At 60.9% G+C, this 26,741-nt stretch overlaps 1 protein-coding gene across 1 annotated transcript in view; it reads left to right on the plus strand.

Moving 5' to 3' along the window:
- Positions 1 to 14,511, plus strand: part of NAV1 (neuron navigator 1) — a 60,463-nt gene extending 45,952 nt beyond the window's left edge. Inside the window, 23 exon segments of the mRNA XM_084220728.1 lie at positions 9 to 702; positions 805 to 1,260; positions 1,465 to 1,506; positions 1,658 to 1,806; positions 2,412 to 2,582; positions 3,067 to 3,119; positions 3,398 to 3,475; positions 3,668 to 3,751; positions 3,868 to 3,979; positions 4,569 to 4,690; positions 6,444 to 6,705; positions 6,708 to 6,889; positions 7,028 to 7,202; positions 7,415 to 7,512; positions 7,638 to 7,733; positions 7,884 to 8,043; positions 8,141 to 8,376; positions 8,476 to 8,630; positions 8,820 to 8,891; positions 9,171 to 9,367; positions 9,887 to 10,005; positions 10,236 to 10,433; positions 10,977 to 14,511. Of these exon segments, the coding sequence (XP_084076854.1) occupies positions 9 to 702; positions 805 to 1,260; positions 1,465 to 1,506; positions 1,658 to 1,806; positions 2,412 to 2,582; positions 3,067 to 3,119; positions 3,398 to 3,475; positions 3,668 to 3,751; positions 3,868 to 3,979; positions 4,569 to 4,690; positions 6,444 to 6,705; positions 6,708 to 6,889; positions 7,028 to 7,202; positions 7,415 to 7,512; positions 7,638 to 7,733; positions 7,884 to 8,043; positions 8,141 to 8,376; positions 8,476 to 8,630; positions 8,820 to 8,891; positions 9,171 to 9,367; positions 9,887 to 10,005; positions 10,236 to 10,433; positions 10,977 to 11,072 (4,007 nt within the window). The 3' untranslated portion in view covers positions 11,073 to 14,511.
- Positions 14,512 to 26,741: the final 12,230 nt, after the last annotated feature.

The following is a 26,741-nucleotide window of genomic DNA, read 5'->3' on the forward strand; positions in this document are numbered from 1 at the left end:
GCCACCAGGCAAGCCAGAGACCAAAGTCACTGACAAGAGCAAGCTGTCAGTGAAGAACACAGGGCTGCAGCGCTCCTCCTCCGATGCTGGCCGTGACCGCGCTGCTGACGCCAAGAAGCCGCCATCAGGGCTCGCACGCCCCTCATCCTCCAGCTCCTTTGGCTACAAGAAACCAGCTCCTGCCACTGGCACGGCCACTGTCATGCAGGCTGGGGGCTCGGCCACTCTCGGCAAGATCCAGAAGAGCTCTGGCATCCCTGTTAAGCCAGTCAGTGGGAGGAAGACAAGCCTCGATGTCTCCAATGCACCCGAGCCTGGGTTCCTGGCACCAGGGGCTCGCTCCAACATCCAGTACCGCAGCCTGCCCCGGCCGGCCAAGTCCAGCTCCATGAGTGTGACCGGGGGCCGCAGCGCAGCCCGGCCGGTCAGCAGCAGCATTGACCCCAGCCTGCTGAGCACCAAGCAGGGCGGCATCTCGGTGTCGCGGCTCAAGGAGCCATCCAAGGTTGGCACTGGCCGCGGCACACCGGCCCCTGTGAACCAGACAGACCGTGAGAAGGAGAAGGCCAAGGCCAAGGCAGTGGCACTTGACTCCGAGTGCGGCACCCTGAAGAGTGCCAGCTCACCTGAGAGCACCCCAAAAGCCCAGGCCAACCTCCCGCCAGCAGCCAAGGTGGCTGAGCTGCCCCCTACACCTCTCAGGTATAGTCCTTCCACCTCTGAGGGCAGCAGATGCCTGGCACAGCTGGGCCCAGCACCAGTACCTGAGTCTCACCTGTTTCCTTACCCATTTTCCCCCTCCAGAGCAGCTGCCAAGACCTATGTGAAGCCTCCCTCGCTGGCCAACTTGGACAAGGTCAACTCCAACAGCCTGGACTTGCCCTCCTCCAGCGAGCTGCACACCCCGCACACTGCCAAGCTCCAGGACCTGCACCCAGCTGGTGGGCACCTTGCGCCCTGCTTCAGCCCCAGCCCTGCCCCCATCCTCAACATCAACTCGGCGAGCTTCTCCCAGGGCCTGGAGCTCATGGGTGGCTTCAGTGTCCCCAAGGAGGGCAGGATGTACCCCAAGCTCTCTGGCCTTCACCGCAGCATGGAATCCCTGCAGATGCCCATGAGCCTGCCCAGTGCCTTTTCAGGGGGCAGCACCACCACCCCCGCCCCTGCTGCTGCACCCCCTGCCAGCACAGAGGAGGAAGAGGAAGAAGAGGCAGGAGAGCTGGGCTGGAGTGGAAGCCCCCGGCTCTCACATCTGGACAGGTATGGTGGAAGGAGGTTGGTGGGCTGCTGCAGCACCTTCATGGGCACACATTGCTCCCTGCTGTTCTGCCATGTCCTTTGCCTGCTTCAGAGTCTCTTCCTGCTACATTTTTAGGGAAAAGCTCTCTGTTCCTTCAACTGAATCCCCATGATTCCTTCCCTAGTCTGTGCAGGGATGTCACTGATCTTTTCCTTCCCTTCCAGTGCCAACCGCGACAGGAACACACTACCCAAGAAGGGGTTGAGGTAAAAGAGCCCAAATGACTGTGTGGCACTGGGGCGGGAAGGGGAGGCTTTCCAGGGCAGTGCCCTGAGCCAGGGAAGCTGGGCTGCAGTGCAGTGGGCGGGAGCTGGACGGTGCTGGTCGATCTTACGATGCCTGTCTGCGGCTCCCCAGGTACCAGCTCCACTCCCAGGAGGAGGCCAAGGAGCGGCGCCACTCCCACACAGTCAGCGGACTCCCCGAGTCGGACGAGCAGCAGGAGCTGCCCTCACCCCCCGCCCTCCCCATGGCGCTGGTCGGGAAGGGTCCGCTCACCAGCATTGGTCAGTGCCCTCGCTGCCGGCCCCTTCCCTCCTGCTCCCCGTGCTCCCTGTGTGATGTGCTGGGGCTCCCCTGGGCGCTGCTTGTCTCCTTGACACCACCAACACCAGCACCTGGTGCTTTGGTTGCTGGACTGGGACCAGGGATGTCCATCACCTCTGCTCAGGGCATCTCATCCACCTTTGGGCCTCAGGCCATAACTGCTCCTGTGGGGGTGCCTGGCAGGGCAAGGGGTAAGCCTTGCCCTGATCTGACCAGGACCTGCATGTTCCTGGGGGGTTTGGGGGGGTCCAGGCAGACATATTGGGGCAACAGGCTCCACTCCTGCACCTGCAGGTGTTGGGCTGTGGCATAGTGGTACCCACTTGGCCCTGGGGCAATGGATTTGTTTTTCAGCCGTGTGATTACCTTGGTGCTGGTGTCCAGGTCTTCCCAGCATCAACCTGCCTTTTAGCTTTCCCCAGCCCCTCTCTGCTTTGGGACCACAATCCCTGCTTCCTCACTGCATCACAGCTCTCGTGGATTGCTCCCAGTCCTGCTTCCCCATCCTAATGGCAGTTCCCCAGTGTGACTCTGACCCTGCCTCCTCCCTGCTTTCTCCTTGCAGTGAGCCCCACTGCCACCACAACCCCGCGGATCACCCGCTCCAACAGCATCCCCACCCACGACTCCACCTTCGAGCTGTACAGCACCTCCCAGATGGGCAGCACCCTCTCCCTGGCCGACAAGCCCAAGGGCATGATCCGCTCAGGCTCTTTCCGGGACCCTGTGGACGATGGTGAGAGTGTGCTGTGCTCCTGCCCAGGCAGAGGAGGCTGGAGGGGGTTGGTGGGGCTCCCTGCACCCTTGTCCCTTCCTACTGGTGCTGCCATGGCATTGTTGGATGGGTGGCTGTGTCCCATTCTTGGCATCAGAGCAGGGACAGCAACGCTGAGGGCTCTGTTTGACTCTGTGCTGGCATCAGCCCTGGGTCTGCCCTGACCCCCGTGGGTACTCAGTGTCCTTGGGTTGCCCCCAGGGTGCTATGACACTGGGGAGGAGGGCAGCAGAGCCCCCAGGTTCCCCAGAGAGGAGGGTGCAGATGGAGGGCACGCACTGAGAAACAGGCAGTGCTGAGCAGCTGCCATCCCACCCTGTACCTCCCCCAGGTTACCCCAGAGCCCCTACCCCTGAGAGCGCAGTCACTAGGTGTGCCCTGAGCTGTAGCCCCTGGGTGCTGCTCCCCAGGGCCCCCTGACACCTCGGGTTTTCCTGTGTTGCAGTTCATGGATCGGTGCTGTCCCTGGCCTCCAGCGCGTCCTCCACCTACTCCTCCGTAAGAGCCGCCTCCGTGCTGCGCTGCTTTGTGCATGGCTGGGGGATCCGGGTGGGACTGGGGGGGCTCTGTGCATGCCTCTGCCTGGTGCTGAGCCTGTCTGTGCCTCGCTGCCCCCCTGACTGCCTGCCTCTGTCTGTCTGTCCCTCTGCTCTCACGCTGCCAGGCTGAGGAGAAGATGCAGTCTGAGGTGAGCCCACACCCTTTGCTCACGCCTGCTCCTGCCCCCACTGAGGGCAGTGCCTGGCCCCTCTCATCCCTCCGCTCTCTCCCCGTAGCAAATCCGCAAGCTGCGCCGTGAGCTGGAGTCCTCGCAGGAGAAGGTGGCCACGCTGACGTCCCAGCTGTCTGCTAACGTGAGTCCCCATGGGAGCCCCTGTGGGGCACCCCACTCCATCCATGCAGGGCATAGGGCTGGTGCTGGATGTGCCCATGGAAGCCCTGATTTCCCTTCAGCCTTTTGCATCCCACACCTGGCAGTGGGTGCTCACCTGTCCGTGGGTTTTTGCCCAGATGTGGGGGCTCACCTGTTTCTCCACTTCTCCCAGGCCAACCTGGTGGCGGCCTTTGAGCAGAGCCTGGTGAGCATGACATCCCGCCTGCGGCACCTGGCTGAGACTGCCGAGGAGAAGGTGGGTGTATCGTGGGGCTGGTGGGTGCTGGACTTGGGAGGTTGCCCCAAGGGTGCTCTTGGGTGGGCTCTCCAGCGTTGGGATGCACTCCATGGCTCCCAACTCTGCTGCCCCAGGACACAGAGCTGCTGGACCTGCGAGAGACCATTGACTTCCTGAAGAAGAAGAACTCAGAGGCCCAGGCTGTGATCCAGGGTGCTCTAAATGGCACTGATGTCACCCCCAAAGGTAAGGCATGATGCTGCAGCCTTTCCTAAGCTGGGATGCTCCTGCTGGGACTGGCACATGGCCCCAGGGCACACCCTCTCACAGGGGAAGTTCATCTGGAGACAGGGTGCCCTGGGCAGCAGTTTTCCCCCACCTGGGATCCTTGAGCATCCGAAACCAGGAATGGACAGCCAGAGCTGTCACCATGGGAGGTCACAGTGCTGGCATGTAGGGGAATGTTTGTTTGTCAATCTTGGGAGACCTCCTTACCAGGCCCTTTGCCATCAACGAGTTTTGCCTGCTGCTATTGGCTTTGTTCCCATAAGTGCTGTTTGTAGCCCCAAAACCCCAGTGTGAGTGCAAGAAGCTGTCAGGGAGATGGCCTGGGACAGCAGCAGGGGTGATATGTGCTCTGGGTATCTCTCTGGCAGTGCCCATGTGGTGTCTGAATCCCATGTCATTGTTACAAGGTGGCACCAAGAGCTCAGAAGGTGTTGGGTGGGAGGAGGAATTGGGTGTAGGGAGGGGACCATAGGGTGCTCTGGTTTTGGGACAGTTGTAGGTAGCTGATCCCTCCTTTCCCAATCTCTCCTGATTCTCTGGACCCCAGAGCTGCGCATCAAGCGGCAGAACTCCTCTGACAGCATCTCCAGCCTCAACAGCATCACCAGCCACTCCAGCATCGGCAGCAGCAAGGACGCTGACGCCAAGAAGAAGAAGAAGAAGAGCTGGGTGGGTTGGATGGGGCTCTGGCAGGAGAAGTGGGGCTTGGGGAGCCACTGGCAGGGTCTGCTCAAGATCAGCCCCACAAACCAACTGCTCTCAGTCTGCCTTGGCTTTGAAGTGTTGGTACCCTCTGTCCTCTGGGGACAGCAGTGGTGAGGAGAGTGTAACTGCCATGGATTTGTGTCTTGAGTTGTTGGCTGGGACTTCTCCAGCCCCTTCAGGAGTTTCCCAGCCCTGGCCCTGCATGCCTGCTTCCTTGTGTATTCCCCCATGTCTCCCTCCTGCACACGCAGGCTCTGACAGTGTGGAGGGCTGACACCTCAGCAGCCCCTTCCCTGCACCAGGCAGCTCTGAGCTGGATGTGCAATTAAGTCTTGCTTTGTTTTGTTTCTCTTCCCCTATGCTGACCTCAACCCTTTTTTTCCAGGTGTACGAGGTAAGTCCCATGCTGTCCAATCCACCTGTGCCCAGCCAGGGCCCTTGCTCCATTTCATGGGACGGTGCTCATACACTCCCCATCCCATCCATCCCACTGGCATTAACCCCAGCACAGGCCATCCTGGGTCCCCAGCCAGGCTGTGCCTAACTTGGCTGCTTCCTTTGATGTTAAGGACAAATATGCACCCACAAGCAGGGGCTTGAACAGCCATGGATAGACAGCAGAAAAGGCTCACATGGATGGGAATAGGCAGGCACTCTCCTGATTTCCTGTTACTGGGTCTTTTGGGATGGAGGCCTTGGTGCAGCACTGCCAGTGTCACTGAGGACACTGGAGTGCACTGACCGTCTCTGCCTCTCCAGGGCAAGAGATGGTCTCAAGTGGCTCTGTCTCTGCCAGCACCCACACAGGTCTCAGTGTTTCCGTGCTCCCACCATCAGCAGAGTTGGATACCTACTTTGTTTACACTGAAATGCAATGCTTTTGGTTTTGGGAACACCCTAGAGCAGTCTGCTAGTGCCTGTGGGGATTGGGACAGATCCAGTGTGCTCTCCATCCCTTCTTTCTCCCACCTTCCCTTGGAGCGGGCCCTGGCAGTCCAGGGCACATGTTGTGAACCCAGGGTGCTCGTCCTGCTGCTCTCCTACCAGCTGGTGGGACCCAGTTTGGGTCTAGTTTGGTCCCTGTGCAGTGTCCATCCCCCTCCCTGGCCCCAGCCCACTGCTCACCCACCACTGCTCTGTGTGTGCTGTGTGCATGCTGCATGCTCAGGTGAGACACCAGCATGCTCTGTGGAGGGCTGGCTGCCCCTCTGTGCTTCCAGCAGGATCCATGGGGCAGAGGGAGGTGTGGGGCAGGACCCTGGCTCTGCAGTGGCTGGAGCAAGGGACATCTCTGTAAATAAAGGCCTCTTGCTGAAATGGCTGTGGTGGGGTGAATGTGGGGATGGATTGGCCCTTCTTGATGGACCACGGTGTTGGTGCCATGCCTGAACAGCCTGGTGTGGGTGCTGGTGGGGAGCAGGGCTGGGAGACATCCTGACCAGGATATGGGTCCCACTCTTTGGGGCTCTGGTGCTATCCAGGCTGGGATGAGTGTTGCCCAAAGAGCTGTGCACCCCATCCATTTGCTGTGCCAGCAGAGCAGGGTCAGGCTGCAGCCTTCCCCAGCATGGTGGAGGTGCTGCCCCTGTGATGGGTGTGGTTGTACTGGTCCCAGCTCAGACTGTGGGTCCTGGACAGACAGGACAGGACCAGGCCAGGTCTCTGCTTGTGAGGCTGCACTTTGGACTGTCTCTAACAAGTTTTCCTTCTCCTATAGCTACGCAGCTCCTTCAATAAGGCCTTCAGCATCAAGAAGGGCCCCAAATCTGCTTCGTCCTACTCTGACATAGAGGAGATCGCCACGCCAGACTCGTCAGCCCCCTCCTCCCCCAAGCTACAGCATGGCTCCACAGAGACTGCCTCGCCCTCCATCAAGTCCTCCACATCCTCCTCCGTGGGCATTGACACGGCTGAGTACGTGGGGCCAGGGAGGGCCAGTGGCAGGGGCTGCAGGCTCCTGCCTGAGGCACATGTGAGACCTGGTCTCTCCCTTGGCCTAGGCTCTTCCAGGCCCACAGTGAGGGCGAGCCTGAGAAGAAGGAGGTGTCAGAGCTGCGGTCAGAGCTGTGGGAGAAGGAGATGAAACTGACAGACATCCGCCTGGAGGCCCTTAACTCAGCCCACCAGCTGGAGCAGCTCCGGGAGACCATGCACAACATGCAGGTGAGGACCCCTGCCAGCAGCCTGGCTGCTCTCAGTACCAAGGTGCCCACAGTCCCTGCATTCTCACCACTGTGCTGCGCCCCAGAGTGCTGCTGGCATACAGCTCCTTACCCTGTGCCCTGCCTTGTTGTGTCCCAGCTGGAGGTGGATCTCCTGAAGGCTGAGAATGACCGTCTCAAGGTGGCCCCTGGGCCTTCAGCAGTGCTAGGTGCCGTTCCCAGCCATATCACGAGCACATCGGCCTCCTCTTCACCACGGCGCTCCTTGGGTCTCACCCTTGGTCACGCCTTCAGCCCCAGCCCAGGGGATGCAGGTAAGGGTGATAGAGCTGCTGGCAGATGGGGAAGGGCTGGGATAGGGAGGAGGGTGTGGGGTGGCAACGTGCTGCTGCTCACCTGGAGCGAGGAGAAGATCTGTCGTGCTGCTGGTGCCGCTGTCGGCCACAGCAGGATTTGTCTCTGGCTGGGCACAGCCAGGCCTGGTGGCTCGGCTCTGGCCAGCACAGCCTCACTGCTCCATCCCCAGACATGTCCCCCATGGATGCTGTCAGTGCTGGCACCCAGAAAGATGAGCTGACGCTGCGGATTGTGGTGCGTATGCCGCCCCAGCACATCATCAAGGGGGTAAGTGTGGGCTCTATGGGGAGCCTGGCCTGTCACCATGTCATGGCCTTGACAGAGGGGCCAAGGATGCCTCCTGGGGCTGGAGGTGGTGCTGCAGTACTGCACACTTCTGCCTTGGCTCCTAGGACCTCAAGCAGCAGGAATTTTTCTTGGGCTGGACCAAGGTGAGCGGGAAGGTGGACTGGAAGATGCTGGATGAGGCTGTCTGCCAGGTCTTCAAGGTAGGAGCAAAAAGAGCACTCTTTAGAGAGCCATGCTTTGACACTGCTCCACCAGGCCTGCTATTCCTGGCCCAGGTCCTCCTCAGCTCTCTTGGAGCTGCTCTCTGCCATCCCTCAGGGGCACTGACAGCCCCGTTTTTCTCCATGTAGGATTACATCACTAAGATGGATCCTGCATCCACGCTGGGGCTCAGCACTGAGTCCATCTACGGCTACAGCATCAGCCACATCAAGCGGGTGCTGGACACGGAGCCGCCGGAGCTGCCGCTGTGCCGCCGGGGCCTGACCAGCGTTGTCGTGACACTCAAAGGTCAGTGTGGCAGAGGGGCTCCATGGCTGTGCCATGTCCCTGCTGTCTGGGGGTATTACAGGGTGTGAGTGGACCCTCAGCCCTCCCCTGCCCACAGGCTTGAAAGAGAAGTGTGTGGACAGCCTGGTGTTCGAAACACTCATCCCCAAGCCCATGATGCAGCACTACATCAGCCTCCTGCTGAAACACCGCCGCCTCATCCTCTCGGGGCCCAGCGGCACCGGCAAGACCTACCTGACCAACCGCCTGGCCGAGTACCTGGTGGAGCGCTCGGGTCGGGACGTCACCGAGGGCATCGTCAGCACCTTCAACATGCACCAGCAGTCCTGCAAGGTGAGGGCACACAGCAGTGTCCCTGTGGGCACTGGTGCCATGGTCCCCGTGGCAGTCATGCCGTGGCCCCACACGTGACACCCGACCTGTTTGTTCCAGGATCTTCAGCTGTACCTGTCCAACCTGGCCAACCAGATCGACCGGGAGACGGGCACGGCAGATGTGCCGCTGGTGATCCTCCTGGACGACCTCAGCGAGGCGGGCTCCATCAGCGAGCTTGTCAACGGGGCACTCACCTGCAAGTACCACAAATGGTGAGAGCCCCTCTGCACCCCTCCAGTGCAGCCCCATGGCACACACATGCTCCCTGCTGCTCTCACCGAGGTCGCAGGGCTGTGGGAATGAGGCCACACATGTCTGCTCTGCCCAGATCAGCTCTGCCTTGGGCAGGGGAGACTCAGAGGCTTTCTCTCATGAATCTTGTCTCTCTGTCACTCACTCAGTCCGTATATCATTGGCACTACCAACCAGCCTGTGAAGATGACCCCAAACCACGGCCTCCATCTCAGCTTCAGGTAGGAATTGTACATCCCTGGGGATTATCTTTGTGGGGTCGTGGGGGACAGAAGCCATCACTTGCACCTGAGTGTTTATGTGGTCACGTCCTATGGCTGGGAGCCCTGATTAGGATTGAGCCCCCAGGCCTGTCCCTGCCATCCCAGAAGGACCCAGGACCCGATATTCCCCAGGCTCAGGCAAATGCAGGGTGGGGATGCAAGGAGGACCTCAAGAGTGCTGGGGAGCAGGGAAGCTTGTGTGGAGACCCAGCCCTGACCACTGAAGTCCTCCCCCAGGATGCTGACCTTCTCCAACAACGTGGAGCCTGCCAATGGCTTCCTGGTGCGCTACCTGCGGCGGAAGCTGCTGGAGTCGGACACGGACATCAACGCCAACAAGGAGGAGCTGCTGCGGGTGCTGGACTGGGTGCCCAAGCTCTGGTACCATTTGCACACCTTTCTGGAAAAACACAGCACATCCGACTTCCTCATCGGTACGGCCTTGCCTCACCTTCCTCCTCTGCCCCAGGCTGTGAGGAGCCCTGGGGACTGGCACCAAACCCTCCCAGAGGAGCTCGGGGGAGCTGATGTGTTCCCTGTGTCTCCCAGTCCCACAAACCACAGCTGGTGGGCGATGCACACAAGCATTGCTCTTCCCTGGGTGGTCTTTGTTCCTTTGGGAGCTGTCACTAGGGGTGTCAGCCAAGGCTGCCAGTCCTCCCAGCCCCCTTCCCTGGGCATGAAGGAACTGTGTTGTCCCAGGTGAATCCCCCATGCCTCACCAGGATTTTGGGGGATAGATTGAACTTGGCAGCCCCCTTCCTTGCCTGGGAGATGTTGTCTGTCTGCTGTGCAGGCAGATGGTGCCTAGTCACTATTCCCAAGGGCCCCTTCCAGCCACTGGTGGGCACACACAGTGAGGTGTGTGCCCGCCTCACTGCTCTGAGCCTCGGGCCCAGTGACTGGAGGAGGGGCACCCAGCTCCCATTTCCACTGTCTGCTTCCCCCCACAGGTCCCTGCTTCTTTCTGTCCTGTCCTATTGGAATTGAGGATTTCCGGACCTGGTTCATTGACCTGTGGAACAATTCCATCATCCCTTACCTGCAGGAGGGGGCAAAAGATGGGCTCAAGGTAGCCAGTGCTGCTGGCACATGAGAATGCAAACCAGGGCGGGGCACACTGATACTGACATCGTGGGTCAGGGGGGAGGCACTGGGATGGTGGGTGCAGGTGACATCTCTGTCAATCCCTGTACCCTGTGGCTGCTGTGGCACATGGCTCTGCCCTGGGGGGCTCAGGGTGCCACATTGCTGGCTCTGGCATGTACTGAGGGCGTGGCTGCCACTTGATCTCTGCCACAGGTCCATGGACAGAAGGCAGCCTGGGAAGACCCCGTGGAGTGGGTGCGGGACACCCTGCCCTGGCCGTCAGCACAGCAGGACCAGTCCAAGCTGTACCACCTGCCCCCGCCCACCATCGGGCCCCAGAGCGCCGTGTCCCCCCCGGAGGAGCGCACCGTGAAGGACACCACGCCCAGCTCCCTGGACTCGGACCCGCTGGTAGGCTGGCCAGCAGGAGGGGCTGGGAGGAGCTGGTGGCAGAGCAGGGCGGAGCTTTGCTTTCCCAGTTAATTCTCAGCGTGAAAAGCCTGATTTGGGGGTGCAGAAACACTTTGTGCTCCTGGGAGAAGCAGTGGCTGAGGGGTGGTGGCACTGGCAGGTGGGCTGCACGCCAGGACACATGGTGACATGCCAGTGAAAGGGCACGACATGACACTCCACGAGGCATCATGTCCACATGCAGAGCCACAGGCACATGTGCTCCTACATGTCCTGATATGTCACCTGGACAGGCTGCTGGCTCCACAGGTGATGCCAGCTGATGCTGCTTTGGCACACTTGAGTCTTGAGCATTCCAGCTGTGCTCAAGGCTGGATCCTGGTGCAAGGGAGGGATTTTGCAGCATCTCTGGGACTTGCTTTACCCTTTAAGGAGCTTTCCAGCAAGGCTGGTTTGGGAGGGCAAGAAGGGCCAAGTGGCCTCCCCAGTCACCTGTGGGCCTCCTGTCCCCCTCGGGCTCCTGCCATGTTCCTGTCCCCACAGATGGCCATGCTGCTGAAGCTTCAGGAAGCTGCCAACTACATTGAGTCTCCAGACCGTGAGACCATGGTGGACCCCGACCTGCAGTCGACTCTGTGAGGCCCAGATGTGCCAGCCCAGGTGGAGGGGAGCTGCTGCTGGGCTGCTCTCCTTTTCCTTTGGCATCCAGGAGCGTGGGGCTGGCGAGCAAGCGGAGAGGAGAAGAGCAGGGCTCTGGCGTGTCCTGGTGGAGCCTGGGGAAACTCGGCTCATCTGTGAAAGAGCACGAGTTACCACCTCCCCTCCCAACCCTGGGGGTAGGAAAATCCTGGTTTCTCTTCTTGGTTTTTTCTGTCTCTATTGCAAACTCTTGGGCTTTGGGACCAAGGTGACCCTGAGGCTGAGCCCCGGCTCCCGGGAGCTGCAGGAAGGCCCCTGCGTGGGGCAGGGACCCCGCGGGAGCCGCCTGGGCCACAGCTGGGGGCGCAGGAGGAGCTGGGGCTGCAGGATGAGCACGTGGGCACGAGGGGCTCTGGCTCCCTCTGTGCCTGCTGGGCAAAGCCACCAGAGCCTCCACTGTGGAGCTCCCAGCCCGTGCCAGCCAAGGGGAGCACGGCTCTTGCTGCTCTCTGTGCATCCCCTGTTCCACCTGCACGGCAGCTGCTGTGACCAGGACAGCCCAAAAACCCCGCTTTTCTTATTTTATTTTGTTTCCCTCTTCCCCTTTTCTTTTGGCCGAGTCCAGACTTTGCTTTGGTCCCTTTTTTTTTCTGGTACTTCGCTCTCCTGGCCTGGAGCCTGTGGCCTGGTGCCTACTGCTTCCCTGGCAGCAGTGTCCTTCCCCTTTGGTTTCTTTTGCAGCTGTTGGTTTCACCACTCAAACCACCTCTGTCACAAAACTGGTGCTCACTGGACGATCTCCAGTCCCTGAACCCACCTCCTGGGGCTGCACAGGTTGGCTGAGGTGGAGCTTGGAGGCCAGTGTGGAGGCAGGTGGCAGCAGGAGGCTCCCAGAGCAGCCCCTCACATGGCAACTGCCTCCTCCTCCAAGGCACAGGGCATTGGGATGGTGTCTCCCACCAGGCTGGCATGCCACATAGCATCCCCTCCCTGAGGTATGGGGCATGGGGAGGCTGCTGCTGCTGCTGCCCCATCCCTGAGCAGCTGGATGCCATCCCTGTCCCCTTTGTGGAGGGGGCCCAACCAACCTCTCATCCCCTTGGTGCTGCCAGGCCTGGGGCTGTGGGTCAATGAGCCTGGGGTTGCTCCCCATGCTGCCTGCTCCCCCTGGCCTTGTGCCTTCCTGTAGCCTGGCAGGGTTTGTGTTGGTGCTCTGGGGGCACCTGGGGCTGCCATGTGTCCTCCTGGCCTTATCCTGCATTGTCAAAAGGCCAGACTCCATGGAGAGGGTCGGCCCCGGTGCTGCCGTGGTGCCTTAATCTCTGGCCGTGCGGAAAGGGGGCACGTGGGGCTTGGGGCAATGCTGTCACAGCCTGCTCCAGTATTCTCTGTCCCCAAAGCCAGCTTGGCTGGGATGGAATGAAGGTGCTGGGACTGCTGCCTGCAGCACCCTCACTGGCCTGTCCCTAGCCATGGTTGTGGGGTGCCCTGCAGGTCTGCACTGCCATCCTGTGCCCGCTTGGGCTCTGGGTCCCCCTCCTCCCTGCTGCCCTCCAGCTCAGCCCCCACATTCTTCTGGGGCCCTGGAGAGACAAATGAGGAGAGGTGACCCCCATATCAACTGAGCCCACCCCGTCCCCAAACTTTGCCACACTGGGGACTGGGCAGCCTCAGCCCCCTGTGCTGCAGCTGGTGTGGCCTTCAGGGAGGCCTCACCCCCCTCTGGAACGGGCATTTCTCGCAGTGCCCCCGGAGGCTGCCGCCCCTCTGCCCTCGGTGCTCTTGGCCGGTGTGTCCCGCCTCATGGTGCTCACTTCTCTCACTTCTCCGTCTGTCCGACAGCCTGCTGCTGCCTCCGGGGCCAGCCAGCCCGGCCCCTCCCCACGGGGAGCTCCGGGATCTCTTCCCCATGCTGGCTTGGGCGTTAGGGCTTTCTGTTCGCCTTCTCTTGTGTCGAGGACTCGCTGTACATAGATCCGTCGTGGAACGCCCTGTGTGGGTTGGGGGGGCCCGGCCCTGCGCCTTGTCCCTGGTTTTGGGTTTTTTTTGTACTCTGTGATGACTGTGCTGTGCTGACTTCTTTTCTGATTGTATGAGACTCCGGCCCAGCAGCCACTCGAGGTCTGCAATGGGGACTCAGCTGTTCCCTCCAGCCCCTCGCGCCCTCCTTGGGACTCTGGTGCCCAGGGAGGGAAGGGACTGATGCACCTTTGGGGGCTGCCCTGTGCCCAGGTGCCCTGAGGAGTCCCGTGGGAGGAGGGGCAGCCTTGCCTGAGCTTTCTTTTCTGACTCCTCCAGGGAGCCACCCAAACCTGGACCAAACTGTGGCCGTCCCCCACTGCTGAGCATCCCCTGGCCTGTGTCCTGCAGGTTTGCCCTGTCCCTCCCCAGACTGGGGCTGCCCCTCGTGCCATCCCTTCGGCCCTGGCAGCTGGAGGTGAGCAGCCAGTGGGGTGTAATCCAGGAGGAATCTCCAGGGGAAGGAGAAGGGCCATGCCAGCAGCCCCTGGGATCAGCTGGTGGGGGCTTGGCTGGGGTTACCTGGCCAGAGGGGCCAGGTCCTGGTGGATTCCTCCTGGCTTACACCAAGCACCTCATGTCCCCAGGGCTGGCAGCTGTCTGGGGCCACCCCTGGCTGTGGGCTGAGCCTCTCTGTCCCCAGGGAAAGGGTCCAAGGATTGCTTTAACTCATCCTCCTGCCACCTCCAAGGGTGCCCACCACCCCCAAAGGTGCCTGTTGTCCACAAAGGTGCCTGCTGTCCCCAAAGGTGCCCATCACCCACAAGGGTATCTGCCACTTTCAGAGGTGCCAGTTGCCCCCAAAGGTGCCCATGGTCCCTGGGAGTCCCCCTGAGGGGCTGGAGGTGGGTGATGCCAGTGCCTCACCCTCCTGCCCCCTCGAGCTGCTGCTGCCTGGTGGCCTGAACCTTACAATTTTAGCTTTTTTCTAATAAACACAAACAACCTTTTTTTAATTAAATAAAAGATGAAATGGACAAATTCCTGTTCTAGATTATCTGTGTAATTGACTGGGTTTTGTGTTTCTTAACTGCATGGTATTCCTGCCGAGGGGTTTTATAGCACTTTTTAAATTTCTCTTTAAGATTTTGGTCCAGATTTCTACTCACGCCTGTCTGTTTTTGCTTTTTCCTTGCACCCTCCACGTTTGTAAACTCGCTCCATTTTATACCTGATGTTGAGACCCAGCCCCACGTTGTATATAGCTGCGGGAACAATCATAGGGAACAAACAAACACCATCTGGACTCTTTCCACGATTAGTTGTTTTTACTTCAAAGAAATTTTAAAGAAAACATAAAAGGAAGCCAGGAAAAGGCTTGAGGATATTCTGAAAAGACAGAAACAAATCCAGCCCTGCACCAAGTCAGCTCCTGCTGCCCACACTGCCCGCACCAACTGGCATGTCTCTTCTCAGTCGTCTGTCTAACACCATTGGATTCAATAAAGTGGTCTCCTGTACTGTCGGCTCCTGGTCCTGTGTCTGTGGCTCTGTCCCTGTGTGGCAGAAGGGAGGGCAGTTGTACACATCATAGAATCGTGATGGTTTGGGAAAGGACCTTAAACCTCATCCCAGTGGAAGGGACACCTTGCACTATCCCAGGTTGCTCCAAGTCCCTGGCCTTGAGCATTTCCAGGGATGGGGTGGCCACAGCTGCTCTGGGCAGCCTGTGCCAGGGCCTCACCTCCCTCACAGCCAAGAATTCTTTCTCAATATTCCATCTATCCCTGCCCTCTGGCAGTTTGAAGCCATTCCCTCTTGTCCTGTCCCTCCAGGCCCTTGTCCATAGTCCCTCTCCAGCTCTCTTGGAAGGGAGAGGGACTGGAAGGGGCTCTTAATAAGTTCTCCCCAGGGCCTTCTCTCCAGGCTGAGTATCCCCCATCTCTCCTAGCCTGTCTCCAGAGCACAGGGGCTCAAGCCCTCAAAGCATGTACCCCTGTCCTTGGTAGTTGCCTTCCTGCAAAATGGGAAGGGACCCTGAGTAGAAAGGCTCCTGGGTTGAAATCTTGGCTGTTTTGCAGGATGCTGGGAGCAGTTTTAGGGATTGGGGACCTCTCTCCCGAGGTCACACTCCTGTGAAGTCTGGGGTGGGCAGAAATGGTCCTGATTTGGAATCTTGGCAGTTCAGGACATGGAAAGCAGGAGGTCCCTTTCCTGGTGCAGGTGAGACAGGTCCTGCCTGAGGTGAGCAGCGGGGGAGGAGGGCTTGGGGTTGGTGGGCATTCCCAGGGCCCCTTTTGCTTCACCAGGTCTGATCTCCCATTTGAAAGGACGTGATGGTGGCAGACACCACATCGGGACCGTGTCCCTTGTGCAAATCCAGTTGCTGTCCCTGCAGCAGAGCACGGCTGGAGGCTGAAGCAGGCAGGGAGAGCCCGGTCTTCCCGCGGCGTCTCCAAATCTGTTTTCCCCTCCGGAGAGCCATGCTGGAGCAGGGACAGATGCTTCAGGAGCCGTTAATTAATGACGGGATGGGGATGAGCTGTAAGAGGCTGCAGTGGCGGATCCAGGGCCAGGAGAGGGCTCTTCCATCGGCTCCCGCTCCTCCCGCAGGCCGAGTTCACACGAGTTCCTTACGTTGGGCGCGGTCCCGGACGCGGAGTGGGATCGGTTTTGGTGACGCCCGGCCCCTCGTCCGCAGAGATGTGCCCAGTGCGTGCACCCCGACCTGTGCAGGCAGCAGAGCAGGCGGGAGAGGAGGCAGGGGAGAGTCAGAAGGGTCCCACACATCGTGACTGCGGGAATTGCCACGGCGCAGAGCCAGAGGAATCGGTCCGAGCCATGGGGCGGGGGTGGGGGGGGTTGCAGAGGGACCACACGGGGCTGATGCTGACGCTTCAATTTCAGACGGATCCTGCGTTTGGGAACACTCAGCCGCCCTTTTCAAGAGTGATGGGCAGGGGAGATTCCCTTCGGTTGGGACAACCAGCACCCCTGGGCGCTGCGGTGGGGATACGGCCCCGTGCAGGGCCCTTCCCCTGCCCCCAGTATCCGGTGGGAGCTCGTGCCTGTCCCTGTGGTGTTGTCGGGGGCTGGTGCAAGACTGGGAGGGGGTTTTGCTGCAGCAAAACTAGGGTGTGCAGAGCTTTTGGGTGATGCAGCTCCCAGCTGGGCTGGGACCTCGGGATGACCTTCCTGCTCCGGGCACCACCTCTCCAGAGCATCTCTGGCTGGAGTGGCTGGAGCTGCCGGCCACCTTTCTGTGTAGTTCAGATGCTCTAACTGCGACACTGGGACCAGGGGCTGCTGGAATGGAGGTGGCAGACCCTCAGCTGGGGTGGTTTCAGGTGAACCCACAGGGTCCCTTTCCCTGGCTCATGTATGGGGAGTAAGGAGTGTCCAAGGGCTCCTTTTTCCTATTGGAGACTCCATCGATGGGAAGGGGATCCCACAGCAGGGGCAAAACTGCCCTCCCACTGCTCTCTGCTCCCCACTGGGGCTCCTCACTTGTATCCCACAAGCTTTTGCCTGTTCTTTTGGCTCTAAAACCAAACCTGGGTTCCCAGGAGCCCTCTGGATCTAGGGGCAGGCACGGTGGAGGTGCCACCACCACAGCAGCCTCCAGTGCCTCTCTCCTGTGGCAGCAGCAGGGACCTGGCAGGTCCGTGTGGCAGCGGCAGTGGTGAGTGACTGGCGGGTGGCGATCTGGGCAAGGTCACTTGTGAGAAGGGACCAGTGTGCGTGACCAGTGCGAGGTGATGGATGCGAAGTGTTTGGTGCTGGTGCCCAGGATTAGTGCCCGGTACGAGGCGCCTGATGGCAGCCCCTGGTGTCAGTGCCAGGTGACAGCGCTGTGTGTGAGGTGACCCCCACGCAGGGTGACTGTGCCCAGTGCCAGTGGTCGGTGCTGATGTGAAGAGCCCGGTGTGAGGTGACCCCAGCGGGGGTTTCCCGGTGCCCGGTGCCCAGCGTGAAGCGATCCCTTGGGGTGCCCGGTGACAAGTATGAGGTGGCCGGACGGGGTGCCCGGTGCCGATGCCCGGACGCCCGCGGGCGGTGCCGCTCCCGCACGAGCCCCGGTGCGCGCCCGGGGGGGCCGGGCGGGGCCGCGGGCGGGGCCGCGGGCGGGGCCTCCCGGTGGCGGGAGGAGCCTCGCGGAGCCGCCGCACGCGAGCCCGGAGGGGCCGGGGCTGCCGCAGCGCCGCGCAGGTCCCGCCGCCCGCCCGGCACCGACCGCACCGAGCGCTCCTCTCCCGCCCGCTCCGCGCCGAGCGCTGCTGTCCCGGACCGCTCGGACCGGACCGCAGCGCAGCGCAGCGCTCCGCCCGCCGCCCCGGCCGGTAAGTGCCCGCCCGCACTCCCGCCGAAGTTTCCCCGGTGCCGCAGCGGCGCGGACTCTGCGGGACGGGGCTGCCCGAGCGCTCGCCGAGCCCGTCCCGGCGCCGCCACCCGAGGTGCGATCGTACCCCGTGGGATGGGATGGAGTACTCGCCGTGGGCACCGGGTAGTGCACCTCGCCGCGTCGCGGTGCCGGCAGCAGGGCAGGGACCTGCGCTTTTCCCGGGAACCCATCCCGGGACACGGGTCCCAGAGCTGCCCAGCGCCCGGAGGCTGCCCCTGAGGGGCTGCGCCCAGAAGGCGGCTGGGGACCGAGCCTAGAGGGATGGAGAAGGGGGCGGTGAGTGGTGCAGGAGGCTGCGGAGCTGGCGGGGAGCACCCAGGGGCGTGGGGACCCTCCCGAAAGCGTGAGACCCCCTGGGAATGCGGGGCCACCCCGAGGATGCCGCGCGGTGCCGCCGGGTCAAAGGTGCCCTCTGGGCGCTGCGGGATGCTCCGGCGCCTCATCCCTGCGGATGCCCGACAATGGGTGCCCTTGGGGTGCTTTCCCGGGAGTGGCGGGGGGCGCGGGGCTGTTCCCGCAGCATTGCGGGGAACCCACCCTAGTGCTGGGAACCCGAGGAGCGGCGTGGCCCCAGCGTGGGCAGCTACAAGCCCCGCTGCACTGCCGGCTTCTTCGTAGCGGCCTGGCCAGGAGCCAGCTTCAGGCAGACCCTCAGTCTGGATTTCCCCGCCGTGGCTACACCATCTCCGGGATCCTCCAGCGCTCCCCACGCTGGCTGGGTGCCGTCAGAGTGCAGCCGTGCAGAGGGGCTCGGTCCGGCGCCGGGGATGTCACACTGGGGTGCCGCAGCCCTTGCTGTGCTCAGCACATCGCTGCTCCCCTCAGCCTAGTTTTAAAGAGTGATCCCAAAGGAGCTCTGCAAATTGCGCAGGGGACAGGCAGCGTTGCAAGGTGACTGTGGCACAGAGAGGGGGGGGACACAAGTCTGTGTCACCCATTGCTTTGTGGTCTCCAACTGTATCAGCGCCTCTGTGTTTCTCTCTGCACGGGCGCTCCTTGGCGCAGCGCTCTTCTGTCCTCCGAGAGAGCGGCCGGGGTGCTGCGGGGTGTCACCCACTGCAGAGTGTCCAACAGCAAAGCCTCTTGCGCTGTGAAGCTGCAGGGCGCTGCTGGACTCCCCGCCTGCTCCTCTGCTGCAGCAAAACTTCAGTCCTGAGCGCAGGCTGGCTGGTACGCGAGCTGCTGCAGCAGCGGTGTTACTCCTGCACGCACCGAGCGGCAGCGCAGCCACCGGCAGGAGTCTCCAGCCTGCTGCATTATTGCTCGCTAGCACAGTGCCTCGGCCGCACGCTGCCGAGGCTGCCGGACCCCGGGGCACCCCTGGGGCATCCCCGGGGCTCTTCGCCCTTGCTGCGCTGCGTGCGGGTGCTTTTGGCCGCAGGGTTTGGGTGGGAAAAAGTGAGGTTTGCGGTGGTCTGTGTGCAGGTGGAGTTGAGACATCAAGGGGGAGGTGATACACCCAAGGTCATTGAGGCCAGCAGTGGCAGTGGGAGTCACCTGTGCTGCTCGAGAGCAGCACAGCCCAGCAAAGCACCCCAGTGCCCCCAAACCCGAGCGCCTCTCGGAGTGATGCCGTGTCTCCTCCTTGCTTATGGGTGTAGTGCGGGAATGGATCTGACCTTGCCCGATCCCCTGGCACCTTGCCCGGCCTCCCCTGGTGAGCACCCCTGCCCTGCTTGCCGGGAGCCAGCCTGAAGCCCTGGTGCCCCCGATTCTGCAGGGCGAGGACGCGTCCCTCGCTGCCTGTGAGCCTGGCGGTGGCAGCGGCGCTGAGCAGCACCGGTGGCACTGCGTGCTGGCTCTGCACCCCACTGCCCACAGCACCCACGCTCCCAGAGGAGGGAGGACACACAAATACAGTCATATAGACCCTGTATATACGTGTACATGGATATATATTATATATCCATGGCAGGGGGATTTCCAAACACAGCCACTGTGGCGTTTGCTGCCGACTGCTCCCATGGGAGCTGCCTCCTGCTCCATAAGCCCCAGGGATGGTCACTGGGCTGGAGCTCGAGGCCACTGAAGTGAGCCAGGATTCCCACTCCCCCGCAGGCCCTTCCTCCAGTTCACCATGGTTTTGGCAAAGTCCCAGCTCTGGGAGCCGGCTGACTGCGGCTCCTCATTACGACTGGAATTTCTCCTTCCCCGGGCTGCGCAGAGAGCTGTGAGCTGGCAGCCGTGATGTCCTCCAGCAGGATCAATGCCCAGTGTACAGATGGGACCCAGTGCCCACTGGTTTAAAATCCTGGATTTTTTAATTCCCTACTCCCGGTAGTGCAGCTCGGCACCGTGCCCGGCCGTGCTCCTCCCCAGCCTGGTGGCCACCAGCACCATCCCTGTGCCAGTTATCTGGAGCCACTGGGAAGTGCAATCAGCAGAATGCTTTTGCCCTTGGCTGTGGTCAGCCTTTCCCTCCTGGGTGAGCACCCAGCTCTTCCCCAGCTCATGCCCTCAGCTCAGCTCCTGCCTGAGCCTGTGCTCCCCAAAGCGCTCTTTGATTATTAGCCCTAATAATTGTGTTATCACATTGACTGAACTGTTTCAGATGCCAAAGCTAATTTTGCTCTTCATGCCTTCCTTCATCAGTAATGGGATTTTGATAACATCACGCATCCAAAAGTATTGGATAAACTTGGCATAATTCCCCATTTATTAATTAAACCGTAAATTAGGCAGCGTGCGTCTGGAATCTGAATGCCCGCACTGGTGTAATCCTGCTGCTGGGGATGGTGCTGGCCCATTCCTGCCAGCCCTGGGGTGTGGGATCCTGGTGTCTCCTGCTGAGTTTGGGGGCTGCCACATCCTGGTGGGACCACCTGCTCTATTGCTTCCTGTGTGCTGGAAGTTGTGATGTTTCATCAGATCTGGTGTTTGGAGTAGGAATTGTGTTGTCCCTGAATTCAGCTGCTGGTCAGCAGTCAGAGTCTGGCAGAGCTCCCTGTTCCCCCAGGGTGGTTCTGTTGGTGCTGGTGCTTTGGGAGGGGTGACTGCAGCCAGCTCTGGCAGTACATGTGGCAGTGCTGGGCTGTGCCAAATTCTTGCTGTCTGGTGCCACATCCCACTCTCCCACACAGGAATTTGTCTGACTGTTGCACCAAACCCATCCCCACTGGCTGTCTGTGGCTGCACTGGCCTGGAAGGTACTGCTGGCACTGACAGGGTGTCCTTCTCCTTGTGCATCTTAAGGAAAGCTGGTGTGTTTTAATTAATCTAGGGTGTCTCATGCTCCCCAGCTTTTCCTGGGCCTGCAGGGTCAGCAGACATGGACTCTGGGCTTGTGCATCCCTGGGGATATGGGGACACCAGGAGCAAAGTAGTGCTGTGGGATGCAATGGGGTAGTCCAAGTCCTGAGTCTGGGCTGAGCTGGAGGTGGCCTGGGGGGACTGTCCTGCTGCCAGGGACCTGGGGAGCTGCTCTGGGACCAGGCTGAAGCCACAGGCAATGGGGGTGTCTGAGCAGCAGACAGCGACCTACCTGTGTGCCAGGCTGGTTTGGGATCAGCAGAGATGATCTGGCAGCTGACATTCGGGCAGTGCTGGCATGGGATGAGGCATCCCTGACTTCTGTGAGCCTCATGTGGTGCCTCACACCACAGCAATTCCACCAAAACACCATGGAGGTGGGATCAGCCTCCAAACTGCTCAGCATCGTCCCAAGGAGATGCCTCCTACCTTCTCCTGGAGGACACAGGGTGGCCCTGGGGACATGCTGGGACTGAGGGCTGCTGGTTCTGGGGAACCCCAAGTGGCACCACAGCTCCCACTGGCCTTGAGCAGAGGATTCAAGGAAGAAAACAACCCCAAATTTCAGAGCCATGCGTGGATTCACTCCCTGTGGGCCTCTGTTGCTGTCTTGCTCTGTTCCCAGGGGACTCCCAGGGTTTTCTCCTGGAGCTGAGGGCTGGCAGAGCTGGGTTAGTGCCTGGGATAAAGGTGCTGGCTTGTGCCCACTCTGCCCATGAAGCATGGTGGCACCACTGCCAGCAGCCTGGCACAGCCCCTGCCTGGTGCCACAGTGAGCTGTGCCAGCTCAGCCACTGCTCTGTGCCACGGGAGAGCCCAGCAGAGACCTCCTGGTGGAGTGATGTGAGCCTGACCATGGGGACCCTTGGAAGGGATGGTGTCCACCAACACCAGTTCAGGAACCAGGGTGCTTTGCATCTGGACTCTTCAGGTTTTTCCAGGGGAGGAACAGCCTTCTCCAGGATGCATTGGTAGAGCAGCTCCTCTGTGCAGCCCTGAAAGCGTGTGCTGCTGTGCTTGTGCTGACAGAACACTTGGAGTCACGCAGGGATGCAGTTCAGAGGGGCTGGGCAGGGATAGACGACCCCCCCTGGGTGTTCAGGGGCTGTGCTCAACGCCCCAGCTGTGCCCTGGCTCTCCCAGTGACATTTCTCCATCTGCACAAGGTTTATTCATGGAAGTCAGTCCTGTGTCCTGGCCTTGGTGGGGCTTTGTGCCACCAAAAAATCGCCTGGGCTGCTGTGGTGCTGTGTCCTTGCTGATCCCATCATTGTGCTTCCTCCATTCCCTTTGCCACCCCAAATGCCACAAGGCTGGAAGGCCCTGGGGACATAGAGCTCTACCCTGCCTCTGGGCTCTCTGTGCCTTGGAGCTGGGCAAGCAGCACCAGCATTGCTCCCACAGGATCCAGTCCTGGGGGACTGAGCCCAGGCTGACAGGGAGGAGGGGGATGAGCATTGCTGGGAGCTCCCCAGGGGTGGGAAATGCTTTCCTGGATTCTAACACCAGCCCATCACGACCTCGTGCTTGGCTGGGAGCTGTGGAGATCTCCCTGGAGCCTCCCCCTGGAAATGGCCCCTGGTGCCTGCTTGTTCAGCCCATGCTCTGAGCTGGGGAGCAGCACGGGGCGTGCACTCCCCGCTCCATCTGGGATCGATCACCGCGTCTCGCCTGCTCCTGGAGCCGCTCCTGGCTCTTCCCCAGGAGCTGACCTGGCTCCTTTGCTCTCCTCCCCTGCTGATCTGGAGCCATCAGCGTGGCACGGGGCCATGGCCCGGAGTGCTGGCAGTGTGGCCCTGGTGCCAGCAGCACGGTGCCCACCCGGGAGGGCAGAACTTGGAGCTCTTGGCTGTGTGGCGGCTTCAAAGTGCCAGGGCAGCTCAGCCCATCACCATCTGGTGCCCTATTTAGCTGCTCTCGTGTTGCCTTCAGAGCAAGACACTGCTGCTGTGGCATCACAGTGCTGGGGAGTGGGCTGGGCTCTGCCAGCACCTGGAACCCATTTTTTGGGAGGCTTCTTTGGCCATTCATGGCTCTGTGTGCCAAGAGTGACTGCGTGTGCTGCCTGGGGTCGGGGTGAGCCCGGTGGTTTGCAGTGGCAGTGCTCAGTGCCGTGTGGGATGTTCCATATGCCCTGCTGTCCTTGGCAACAGCAGTGTCCCCACAGCTCAGCCTGTGGTGTCCAGCATCCCCAGCTGCCTTTTCTGCCTGGGCCATGGTGGCACATGGCATGAGCCAAAGCCCTCTGGAGGAAGTGCTGGTGGTGAATGGTGCCTGCAGCCTCTGCAGCATTCCTGTGGGATGAGAGAGCAGTGCAGCAGTGATGGGAGACAGTGGGAAGCAGAGACAGTGGAGAGGGGGACAAGGTGCTCATCAGTCCCTTTGCTGTTGGCACCCAAATTTCAGGTGGCAGTGGCTGTGGCAGCTCCTGCAGGAGCCCTGGCACCAGTCCCAGCTCTGCTCCCTCCTGCCCTTCCTTCCTGGGGCAGCTGCAAACCAGAGCCAGGGCCTGATCCCTCTAGGAGAAGTGGGCTTTGGGGGATCAGCACTGCTGGGTACCTGGCAGTGGGTCCTTCTTCCTCTGATGTAGGTGCTGGCATCATGCGCTGTCACTGCTCTCGTCCCCCATTTCTCCTCATTGCTGTTCTGATTTTAGAGGCAAAGGCACAGAAAATCCCTGGGCTGTCTCACTGGGCACCCTGGTGCTGGTGGGTACCAGCAGTGGTCCCCTTGCAGGGAGGTGTCCCTGGGTAGGGACAAACCTGCCATCTCCCTGAGTCACAATGCTTTGGGGGGCCCTGCCATTGCTGAGAAGCTCTCCAATACCTGGTGGGTGGGGAGTTGCTTTGCAGGAGGAGATGCACAGGAGTGAGCAGGGCAGGGTGGGATCATCCCTTCCCCACACTGACCTTTAGGTGTCCATCCAGTGGGAGACTTTTGGCAGCAGGAGCTGATGGTTTGGCTTGGGAACACCAGAAGCCATCAGTCTGGAAGCCAGATGATGGACAAAGGCTGCCTTAAGTCTGCATTTACTGCTAGACCTCGTTTGGTTTTGCTGTGAGTAATGCAGATCCTCTCTCATAGGCAAGCACTGGCTGCAAAACCACCATCAGTTTTAAATTTTTTATTTTACAGGCTCCCCCTTGTGAACTGGGGGCTGAGTTTTCTTCCTTGAGGCCAGGGGCTCCATGATGAGGAGCCCAGATTCCAGCTGTGGGGCAGTGAGGCAGGAGCTGATCCCGAGCTGGGCAGTGTGGTGCCCTCCTCAGATTCCTCATCCCTGGGGAACAGCCTGGGGCTGGGGCTGCTGAACCCCAGCAACTAATTAGTTTTAATTAGGGAGCTGGTGGGTGATGAGGCCATGAGTGGAGTGTGCCCTGCTGGGAGGAGAGTGCTGGCCAGCTCTGCTCCCATCCAGAGATGGAGCCTGCAGGATGGGGAGCAGGGCTGGGGTCCTGGTGAGGTCTGGTGGCTGTCACTGGCCCGCTCCGAGCTGGGGGAATGCTGAGCTTCAGCCCTGCTCAGGGATTTCCTCTCTCAGGACACTGCTTCCCATGCTGTGCCTCAGTTTCCCTTGCAGCACTCTCCAGTGCTGGCCAGCAGCACCTACTCCTACCTGGGTTTGGGGACAGGAACACGTGTCCCTGAGAGGGTGATGTGTCAGCAGCTCAGGTCCCGTGGTGCCACTTGCTACTAGAGTATCCTCACCCCATCACACCCCTCAGCTGTAGGAATACCCTCCCCTGAAAAATGTGGAGCTGGGGGAGCAGAGACTCCCCTTGTTCACAGTGGGAATGTGGGGGGATCCTGGGGGAAAGCGCTCCCCAAGGCCTGGGAGCTGCTCCACCGTGCTGGGTGCTGAGGGTCTGATCTGGCACTGCTGATGCAGCTGCTGTAGTGTTGTGCTGGGGCTGGGGAAGGGGAGCAGGGATGAGAATCCAGGATTTGCTGGGCTGTTGCAGAGTCCCTTTGCAGCGGGGTCCTGCAGCATCTCCCCACCTAGCACCCCCTCGCCTCCCTCCTCCCTGTCCTTTGTTCTGGTGCCTTCGCACATCCCTTGCCAGGAATTCTCTGTTAATTAAATGACCATTAGAAGCCAAGTCATGTTTTTCCCTTAATTAGAGTCTCCTGTCTCACTGCTGCGAGCTGAAGCTCGGGCCCAGCGTGTCCCTTCCGTGTGCCATCCGGGCCAGTGGGAGCGCTGGGAGCCGCTGTGCCGGCCCAGGGATGCCCGGGCATCGTGCCCTGGCTCCGGCAGGGATGGGATCCCCCCCTCCAGTTCCTGACCCCAGCAGCAAAACACCTGTTGGCATCAGAATCCAGATGGGGCACTGCCAAGCCTCTCAGCTGTACTCCGGGATCTCTGCTCGCTCCTGGGCTGCACTGCAGGGTTGTGGGAGCTCTGTAGGGCCCAGGCTTCCCGCTGGCTTTGGGGTGGGAGAGGTCTCACCTTGAAACTGGCTCGGGATTTTCCTCCATGACCATCCAAGCCCAAGCCCTGGCACATGGCAGCACAGTTCCTTGTTCAGCTCAGTCAGCTCCAAGTTTGTGGAGGTCTGGGGGGGGGTTCCCACATCCCTGTCCCAGCAGGACAGCTCAGACCTGGCTTTGCCATCCCCTAAAGGAGCAATAACTCATCCCTCTGGGCCCACGGCCACCCTTCCTTAGCTAACGAGCCCCCCCCAGGTCGGGGTCTCCCTGGGACACTTCATCCCTCGGCCCGGGGGGGCCGGAGCTGGGACCCCCCTGCCGTGCCCGCCCACACCCAGCCCATGTTCGGTCAGCACCGACTGCTGCTAATTGCTGCCTCAGCCTCATTAATCCTCATTTGTCGCTGTTCCTGCTCTCCATCATCCCCGTGGCCTTCACCTTCCTGGAGGGGAGAGTTCCTGCTGCTGGAGGGGGAGGCTCCTTCTGCCCCTGCAGAGGAGCAGCTGGATTCCCCCAGTGCCTCCCCCTGATGGGGACTGAGCTCCCGGGGTGCTGCTGTGCCCAGGGACACCCCGATCCTTCTGTGCATCCCCAGATCCTCACCCCAGGTCTGGTCCTTTGCAGAACACCCTGGCTGATGAGAGGTCCTCAAAGCCCCCAGCCAGTGACTACCCCCCTCCATCCTTCCCCATCCCGCCCAGACAGGGAGCTGCTGCTGGGGCAGGGGATTCCCATGATGGGACCATGGGGAGAAACCCCAAATCCCCTTATTTGTGCCAGGTGCTGCAGCAGCGGGGGGGTGGTCTCTGGGCTGGAGTCTTTGATGGAGGAGGAGGAGGAGGGATGAAGGGCCCAGGAAGGGGATTTTGCAGTGTCTAAACTGCTTTTCTGTACACAGGGGCTGCCCTGGGGATGGATGGGGACAGGATCGCTGGCTCCAGCCGGGGATTTGCATCCCGCCAGACCTTGGGGTGGTGCCGGCAAACGGAATGCAGCAAATGGAATGTGTGCAGGGGGGGACACCCCCACCCCCTCTGCTCCCTAAAACCAGCGATGGAGCCAGCGAGGTTTACACCGAGAAGGGCTGGATTGGAGCTCAGGGCAGTTTCTCGGGGTTCAGTATCAGCTTTACCGGGGGGAGGGGGGATGGACACCTGGAGCCAGTTTGGGGGCTGAGCCTGGAGGGAGCTCGCTGGACACGGCCCCGGGGGGACCTAGGCCAGATGTTTGCAGCTGGGGGACACTGACTGAGGGGTACAGGGTAACACAGTGTGGGGTGCAGAAGGGGTTTAGGGGCTCTGAGGGTGGTGCAGCATGCAGGTGCACGAAGAGGGGCTGGGGTGATTGCTTAGGGGGTCTGGGAAGTGCTGCAGGCACAGGATGTGGGATGTGCTCTGGGGGTGGGGGTGCTGCAGGGGGGGTGCAGGATGAGGCATTGGGGGCTGCAGGGGGGTGCAGGGGGGTGCATTAGGGGAGAAATGCACTGTGGGGGTGATGGGTTTGGTGGGGTTCAGGGTTACACACTGGGGGGCTGGAGCAACACGGAGCCTTTGGGGGCAGAGGTGGCAGCTGGGGGGCTGTGGGGACCCCACAACCTGGGGGCAGGGTAATGGAGGTGCGTGGGTGAT

The sequence above is a fragment of the Fringilla coelebs genome (genome assembly GCF_963513975.1).
Source record: "Fringilla coelebs genome assembly, chromosome: 23".
Classification (NCBI taxonomy): Eukaryota; Metazoa; Chordata; class Aves; order Passeriformes; family Fringillidae; genus Fringilla; species Fringilla coelebs.